General features: G+C 40.5%; 1 protein-coding gene across 1 annotated transcript in view; it reads right to left on the bottom strand.

Moving 5' to 3' along the window:
• Positions 1–332: 332 nt before the first annotated feature.
• The window catches only part of SEC63 (SEC63 protein translocation regulator), a 108898-nt gene continuing 99739 nt past the window's right edge, over positions 333–9491 (bottom strand). The window contains exons 20-21 of the mRNA XM_077487155.1: positions 3659–3763; positions 333–1812 (exon numbers count right to left, since the gene is read on the bottom strand). Of these exons, the coding sequence (XP_077343281.1) occupies positions 1672–1812; positions 3659–3763 (246 nt within the window). The 3' untranslated portion in view covers positions 333–1671. The remainder of the gene's footprint in view (positions 1813–3658; positions 3764–9491) is intronic.

Raw genomic sequence — 9491 nt, 5'->3', positions numbered from 1 at the left:
TTCTAATTGTTTGTGATTTATTTCCAAATAAAAACAGGGAGACAATATTTGTATCCAAATCTGTTACTAGGTTAAAGCCATATTTGGCCTGAAAAAAAAAAAAAAAACCTCCAATGTATAATAGATTAGGTAGACTGCATACCAAGGGTATAATGTGCAGAAAAGGAGACATCACTGAAATCACTGAAGAAAAACAGATATTCTGGAGCTGAAGGGGATTAGGGGGAAAAAGGCCCAGGCACGGAAATGGTTAAACAATTAGCATTGAATAGGCAACTGAAGCCCAATGCGCCTTAATCCTCGTCTGGCACTTAATAATAACAACAAACAAGTACCAGTTAACCTCTGAAATTTTATTCACAACTATTGCATTACAAAGACTTTCGCAATGCCATTTTGCATTTAAAGTGACAACCCATTTTCAAAAACATGGCATTTATTTTCGAAACCGAGAGTCTGCCCACGAAAATTAAATGGGCAAAAAGTGCATGTGACTTGCCACAAGTTCCATAGGTGTGTGCAACACAGGAACAATACAATTTCTCTTCTAAGAAAGTTTGACTCAGGTATGTTATACAGGATCACAGACCACCTGAAATGCTAATTATATACAGTTTAATAGCAAATATTTAGAAAATTATTCCCCAATGGGAGGCCAAAAGAGGTACACACTATTACAAATGCAAAACAGTCATCAATGGTGTACTGGTTTATTGAGTATTATACAAGCTAACCATGTCTGTGTAGCCCCGCTCTTAAAATTTCAGTAGAAAGCCAAGTGAACCTACACAGAAAACAAAATTGCACGAATGTTCCAAATGTAGATGTCACAGCATCAGGACAGACAGAGGAGCTTGGCACTGATTTGAAGACTAAGAGGTCATAAAAGTAATATTTTTTTTTCTTTTATACATAATTTAAAAATATCACATCCCCCATGATGAAGGCTGGTGTGTCTTTTCTTATTACAGCCACAAATCTAAAGCTTATCCACATGTTAACACTTTCCAGAAGTATTTAGCCCCTCACTTACAGCTCAAGATAAAAAGTATCTTTGCATTAAGACCACAAACATTCCGGCCACTTGTGGTCCCATTACCTGTACAGCCACTATTACCAAATCCCTATTTGCATTGACTTGCTAGTGGTAATGATAAATATTTTGTCTGCTAAAAAGATTTTTTTTCTCAAAAAGAAAATATTTTCAAACATTTTATTAGTGTTATATACTATATATAAACACCCTGGCAATATACATTTTTGGTGGAATGTTTCACCAAAAAAAAAAAAAAAATGAAATAAGTCAGAGGATGGAGGAGAAAAACGAAACTGAAATGGAATTATCAATTTAATTAAGTTCTGGATTAAGCTCAGGAGATATTTTTAAAAGATCTCTTGATGTGCAAAAATGAGCAGTTTTTGACCGCAGACATTGTAATTTACCAAAACAGATGTTTTTAAATAAGCCAAGGGCACTAAATGGCTTTAGAAATCCATTAGGCCTCAACCCAACGCAAGGGTCTGTTTGAGTAAAGCCAAACAATACAAAACACTAACTAAAACTGACTTCTTGAAAAACCTCTAGGCTGTGGCTCTGGTGAATGGAATAGCTGCAATATCCAATAGATGACCATGTGCAAATCTGAGAAGTCCTTTCTTTGCCTTCTTTGTTTAATCATCTTCCTCATCTTCCTCCTCTTCTTCATAGCTTTCTTCAAAGCCTTCACTATCTCCTTGGTCATCGTCACCTTCTATGGTAGTATCCCACTGTGGGTGATTTTCTGGTATTGGTTTAGCTTCATGAACCTCCAGCTATGGAAATGAGCAAACTGTTAGCTCTATACAATGCTTAATGAGAGAACGCATTGCTATTTGTTAGGGAAAGGTTTCCTTAAAAGCAAACTTGTGGGCAGGATGGCCATATGCAAGGTAAATAACAGCCCAAAACTAACCATAATCTAGCCCAAAATAAGCAAAGTTAGTCATATAAAAAGAAAAAAAAAAGAAAACCAAAAAATAGCACAACAAAGGATTTTTATTTTTAATTAAGCAACCCAGGGTTTTATTGTTGCCAGGGTGCTCGGTGTAATCCTGAACAAGCTTTTTTGCCCCCAAATCCAATCATCTCCAAAATACGCTCCTTCTTAACCATCGACACCACAAAGCTTCTAACTGCAACTCCCCTTACCTTTACAAAGACTATCCCCCCTTCATTATGAATGCTGCTGCCAGACTCTTCCACCTTACTAACTGTCCAATGTCCGCTACCCCCCTCTGACGATCCCTCCACTGGCTTCTGCTCACCCAACAAAAAAATTCAAAATACTTAGCTAAAAAAAAAAATTGGTGATTTAGGGATAGGTGAACTGTCACAGTTCTGGTACTAATAACTGCACGGAATCTCAAGCTATACTGAAGTGACATGAAGCACACTACTTTACTAACAGGAACACAGATTGATCCTACATTCTGCAGTGAAAACCTTCGCAGAGAGAACACCAGTATACTTAAACTGGGAAAGCCTTGAGTCTTGGCTAACTGGAAAAAAAACTTCCAGGATTTCCAATAACCAGCCTGAATCTACTAGTAGCTGCTAATAGCCTGAAATAAATCTTACAATTCAGTAAAAAAAAAAAAAATAAAGTAGGAGAAAGTAATATTCAATAGGGCTGAAACAACGAATCGATTAATTTCATAATCGATTATTATTTTAATAATCGATTAATCGGCCAGTAACATAATGGGGTTAAAAAAAAACTAAAATGAGCTCTTTATAGTACAACAATATAATCACTACTGTAAATATGACTCTCTGTTCAATAAAAAAAATGAACCCCTTCCAGTAGTGATTTGATTTTTTTTTTTGTACTATAAAGGGCTAATTTTAGTCTTTTTAACCCCATTATGTTTTTGCAGCAATTTGTGTTTTTAATCTGCCCAAAAAAAAAAGCAAAAAAATGCAAATTGCAGTAAAATCACGTGCGCAAAAATCAAAACACACAGCAAAAAGCACTGCAGAAACAGATCAAACGCAAACTGCATAGGTGTGTACCCAGCCTTATGCTGGCCTCACGGATCAATTTTCAGGTGAGACTATTCAGATGAAAAATCTTTGTACATTCGCTGAATGAAAGAATTTTGTTTGAAATTTTCACTTAATTTCTAAACAAAAACCACATACACTGTCTGAAAACTCCTTTGACCAAGAAGTTTTCTATTATTTCCAAATTTTCCCGTCACTGGTTGAAAATGAACGTCAATTTGACCCATTTTTCTTTTTTAAGGTTATTAACCGATTAATCTAAACAATAAATCGGCCAACTAATTGATTATGAAAATAATCGTTAGTTGCAGCCCTAATATCCAGTCTCCTAAGGATGCCAAGCAAACCTGGCAAGTGTGATGTGGGAGAGGTTATAGCCTCAAGGGGGCTGGTCCTCAGTTTTCTATATGCCTAATGTCCCATTTCTCCTGTAGGCGGCACAACCCTAGGTTTCTTAATCATCATCAAGCCATGACCCCCAAATCTCAAATGGATAATAGATAAATCGTACTTAATTTCATAACTACAGTTTGTTTGGAAATGAACTGCAATGCATACCTTATCAAATATTAGTAAATTCTCTATTTTAAATTAAAAGAAAATAGACTGCTTTACCTTCAAAGGTTTAATCTGATCCAAACCCATATAAGAATCCGACCTTAAAAACATTGTGTATTGATAATTTCCAGGTTTATTAGGTGCTGGGAATTTAAGCTCAACCTACAAAAACAAAAAATATACCGTACATTACAAACTAACACAGATATGTACATCTATCGAATTTCAAACCAGAATTATATTTGTATAGTTTAAAGTGGACATTCACCTGAAAATGGAAGTTAACCTCATAAGCTTCCTCCCCCAGCTTTTGAGCAAATAGTTTATTTTTTTCAGCCACCCCCCCAGTAATTGTGCCTGGACTATTATTTTTCACATGCACAGATGAAGTTCCTCTTAAGAGGTGAAGGACAGATTTACATAAAACTATGGCAGCATTTGGCAAATGTCTTCTGTAAGGCTTCTCCACAGTTTTCTACGAGTTCCTTGCGTAACGGGGGATTGATTTATGGAGCCAGTAACACATTTCCTCTCATAGATAGCCACTGATACCATTAGTGTTTTTAGCTGTCTGCACAGGGGCCTTTCTACTATTTATCATTATAAGGGGGGCCTATTTTCTTGTCGCTATACTTTGCTTCATTTATTGTTCAGACCAGACAAAATATGGTCAACAACCAGATCACTTTTCTCATGATCAAAATCTATGGGTGAAAAAAAAAAAAGGCCCAAGCTTTGTACTCTGATGGTTATATAATGAACTCAGTACATAAAATGTATCATGAAACTAAATGTATTCAACAACTGTTGCATTTATGATTGAGCATTAGGAATCTTTGTTAACTATGATGATAAAGTCCTTCCCTTCCAAGCAGCATAAGAATCAGGGGACTTCATTAGAACATAAAGAAAAGAAAACTGAAAAAAAAATGAGACACTAGGAGATCTAAATAATAAAAGGAAAAATAAATAAGTACACAAGGAAGGGTCAAGAATACCCCTTGGGGGTATCACAGATACATAAAAGAGATATATAGTGGTCAAATTTCCGATATGGTAAATACTTTCTCAGAACTAATATATCTGTCGTTGGACTATCAAACGCGGAAAATATGGAATATTTGGACTGGAACCAGGTAGGCCATGTTTTATGGAACTTGACAGAAGTTTCATTTGCTATAGCAAGTATTTCTTCCATTTCCAAAATGTGGTTCACTGTGTGGGCCCATTCTCTTAGGGAAGGAGTTGTCGACATTTTCCAGTATTTGGGGATCAAAGATTTTGCGGCAATCAGAAGGTGTTTGGTGAGGGATCGTTTGTAGCTACCCAAAGGGAAATTAGAAATATGTAAAAGACAACATGCGGGTGTAAGCTTAATCTTCGTGTCTGATGCGGAGAATCAATTTGCAGATTTTGCTCAAGAGGATATTTTAGGGCAATCCCATCAAATATGAAGCATATCTCCTTTGGTTTCTCCACATCTCCAGCACAGATCCGATGCCAACAGGTACCATTGTTTTATCTTCGCTGGTGTTGCGTACTAATGTGACAATAGTTTGTATGATTTTTCTTGTAATCTCATGCTGATAGAGAATTTATGTGCTAAAACGCATGTGTTTTCCCATTGAGAATCTCTGTAAAGTGTGTTTGAAGAACAGGTTCCCATTGGCTTCTGAACCTGACCGAATACTAATAGCATCAGCCTGTTGGAGATGCGAGTACATTAGGGAGGTGTTTTTTTCAATCTATTTGCCAGCCCGGCAAACAGATTCAAAGTACCGTATATACTCGAGTATAGGCCGACCCGAATATAAGCCGAGGCCCCCAATTTACCCCCAAAAAAACTGGCAAACTTATTGACTCGTGTATAAGCCGAGGGTGAGACATGCCTGTCCATCCCTGTGTGTGTGTCCGTCCATCCCTGTGTGTCCGTCCATCCCTGTGTGTGTGTGTGTCCATCCATCCATCCATCCCTGTGTGTGTGTGTGTGTCCATCCATCCATCCATCCCTGTGTGTGTGTGTGTCCATCCATCCATCCATCCCTGTGTGTGTGTGTCTCCATCCATCCATCCATCCCTGTGTGTGTGTGTCTCCATCCATCCATCCCTGTGTGTGTGTGTGTCTCCATCCATCCATCCATCCCTGTGTGTGTGTGTGTCTCCATCCATCCATCCATCCCTGTGTGTGTGTGTATCCATCCATCCCTGTGTGTGTGTGTCTCCATCCATCCATCCCTGTGTGTCCGTGTGTGTGTGTGTGTGTGTGTGTGTGTGTGTGTGTGTGTGTGTGTGTGTGTGTGTGTGTGTGTGTGTGTGTGTGTCCAGCCTACCTGTGTCCCGAGCCTGGGTCCCGAGCCTGTGTCCCGAGCCTGTGTCCCGTGCCTTGCCTCCGTCCCGTGCCGTGCCTTGCCTCCTTGCCTCCGTCCCGTGTCGTGCCTTGCCTCCGTCCCGTGCCGTGCCTTGCCTCCGTCCCGTGCCTTGCCAGGATCACCGCTCTTCGTCGGCGCCTCGGCAGCCATTCTAAAATTCAAAAGCCGCGCCTCCGCCTTCGCCTGTGATAGGCGGAACACTGAATTTCCCAGCAGCCTGTGTTCCGCCTATCACGGACATCGTCTCATCCTCGTCCGTAGTACGAGGATGAGACGATGTCCGTGATAGGCGGAACACAGGCTGCTGGGAAATTCAGTGTTCCGCCTATCACAGGCGAAGGCGGAGGCGCGGCGTTTGAAGGGTAGAATGTCCGCTGTCTGTCTGCTCGACACGCTGATCGAGCAGGCAGACAGCGATGACTCGAGTATAAGCCGAGGGGGGCACTTTCAGCCTCAAAAAAGAGGCTGAAAATCTCGGCTTATACTCGAGTATATACGGTATGCAAGATTCATAGTTTGGTTGCCTTTGAGAAGGTAATGGCGTAGTTGTCTATAGTTCCAATGTGCAAAGACCGAAGGCGAGAGGTCACTTTTCAAATGTTTAATTCCTGCCTGCGTCCACACACTGCGAGGCCCATAGAGGGGCAGCATATTTTGTGGTAAAAGCTTTCGAACCCATGCCTGGGGGAAAATCTGTGTTGTTGAAGAGCGATGTAAGCGGCTCTGTAGATGTGGATTCATGGAATGTCAGGGCACATTTGTGAAAGATTTTTAGGGTTGTCCCAATTAGTGGATGTGGTTTGAGATCCAGGGGGTATTTAGACCAAGGGATCCAAGGAGAGAATTTTAGAGGGAGTTCTGTGGAACTAACGACACCCAGTCTTTATTGGCAGCATGGCAATGCCAGTCTACAATTCTGGCCAAGTGTGCCACATAATAGTATAACCTTAAATTTGGGAAGCCTAGGCCTTCAATAGCCTTAGGTTTCATGAGTAGGCGTAAATTAAAACATGGTTTCTTGCGCGCCCAACGAAATTTCCACAGTACAGATTGTAACCGCTTAAAAAAGCTAGCTGGTATGTAAATTGGTAGCGTGTTGAAAAGCTATAAAAGCCACGGAAGTATGGTCATTTTGACGATGGCAGTTCTGCCAAACCAGGAAAAGTGTCCAATTGGAAAGATCCTGTTCAACCTGACGAAGCATCGGTTTGAAGTTATATGTGAAAATATTGTTCAGCATGAGTGTAAGCCAAATCCCTAGGTATTTAAGCGCATGTGGTACCCATTTAAAGGAGTTCTTCTGTTCCCTTCCAACCGTGCTCGGGGATAGGGCGAGATTCATGGGCTTCTTATTTGGCGTAATTGATTTTAACCACTTCCCGCCCAAGGTACGTCCAGGGACGTCCTTGACTTTCCGGGGGTATATCTGAATGATGCCTGAGGCCACAGACATCATTCAGATATCAGCGGTTTTCAGCCGGCGATTCCCTGCACCATAAGAATGATCATAACGGATGTTCCACCGCTTGATCGTTCTTACGGGAGGCGGGAGGGGACGCTCCCCCTCCCTCCGGTGCTTCTACCGTCTTACTGCTTCCATCGGTGAGTCAGTCACAGGATCTGCCGCCCCCCCGGATAATACCATAGAGATCTCCGGCGGACCAGATCATACCCGGAGTCTCTATGATCATTCGGGGGCCGCGCGCCTGGCCTCTGCATTCAAAATAACGGCTCAGATTTGGCTAGGAAGCCAGGATCGTTTATTTTTTTATTTTAGGCTTCCCAGCCTAGAGGTGAGATATGGGGTCTTATTGACCCCATATCTCACTGTAAATAGGTCTGATCTGCCATATTTCTATTACAAGGGAGGTTTACATTCCTTGTAATAAAAAAAAAATATTGATTACTTTTATTCCTAAGTGTCAAACTAAAAAAATAAAAGTAAAATAAACAATAAAAAAAAATTAAAGCTCCCCTGTCCCCGTGAGCTCGTACGCAGAAGCGAACGCATACGCAAGTCCCGCCCACATATGAAAATGGTGTGCAAACCACACGTGAGGTATCGCCGCGAACGTTAGAGCGAGAGAAATAATTCTAGCACTAGACCTCCTCTAACGCAAAACATGTAACCAGTAAAAAAAATGAAAGCCTATGGGGATTTTTAAATACCAAAGTTTGGTGCCATTCCACGAGTGCGTGCAATTTTGAAGTGTGACATGTTGGGTATCTATTTACTCTGCGTATATTCATCTATCACATTATGCAAAGAAATTGGGCTAACTTTACTTTTTTTTTTTATAGCATGAAAGTTTTTTTTCTGAAAAAAACGCGTTCAAAAAATTGCTGCGCAAATACTGTGCGAGATAAAAAGTTGCAACAACCGCCATTGTATTCTCTAGGGTCTTTGCTAAAAAAAAACATATATAATGTTTGGGGGTTCTACGTAATTTTCTAGCAAAAAAATTATGAATTTTACATGTAGGAGAGAAATGTCAGAATTGGCCTGGATGCGAAGTGTTTAAGGTTGGACAAGTAGCCATAGATAGTAAAAGCCTGCAGTAAATTGGGGATAGAGACATGTGGTTGTGTAAAAAAACAAAAAGGTCAGTTTTTTTTTTTCTTTTTTTTAGTTTTTAGTGCCAATCGCAAAACTCTAATTGAGTCAGTCATGTTGACTGTGCGGATAAATGGATCTAAAGTTAATATAAATAGCAGAGGTGACAGAGGGCAGCCTTGTCTAGTGCCATTTTTAATGAAGACCGGTTCCGACAGGGTGCCATTGACCTTCAGCCTGGCCGTTGGATCTTGATACAGTGAGGAAATCCAAGTAAGCATATGTGCTTTCAAGCCTATGTGGGAGCAAGTAGCTAGTAAAAACACCCTGTTCTCTGCATCAGTTGACAGGAGAAAGTCTTCAAAACGAGCTCTGTGGCAGCGATGCATCAAATTAAAGGCCTTCGTTACGTTGTCCCTTGCCTCTCGCCCTGGCATGAACCCAACTTGTTCAGGACCAATTGCGGAAGAAATGTGCATAAGCGGTTGGCAACAATTTTAGATAGTAGTTTCAGGTCGAGATTGAGTAAGGATATAGGTCTGTAACTGGAGCATTCTGTTGGGTCTTTACCTGGTTTGGGAAGCACTGTCATATGCGCGATTAAGAATGTACTTGGAATTTGTCGAGGGTCCTTTAAGAAGTTTAGCGTACATATTAATGGGGTTTCAAGAATATTGCTAAACATCTTAGTAATGAGCCGTAAGACCGTCTAGTCCTGGGCTTTGAGGTTTTTTATAGCAGACAAGAATTCCTCTGAGGATATCGGATTCTCCAAGGACTTCGTTGGAAAGGGTAGGCATGCCGCTTTGTATCAAATAGTCTTTAATTAATTGTTTCCTATTCCCCTGTAGAGCTAATAATTTGTGTATGTGGGGGATATTCTAAAGTTTAGAATAATAGGATTTTTGTACTCACCGTAAAATCCTTTTCTATGAAGTTCACTGACTGACACAGCTCCATTAATCTT

Source organism: Lithobates pipiens, unplaced genomic scaffold (genome assembly GCF_037356315.1).
Source record: "Lithobates pipiens isolate NorthernLeopardFrog02 unplaced genomic scaffold, aLitPip1_a1.2 Scaffold_18, whole genome shotgun sequence".
In the NCBI taxonomy this organism is placed as follows: domain Eukaryota; kingdom Metazoa; phylum Chordata; class Amphibia; order Anura; family Ranidae; genus Lithobates; species Lithobates pipiens.
This window is presented reverse-complemented; position numbering and strand designations above follow the sequence as displayed.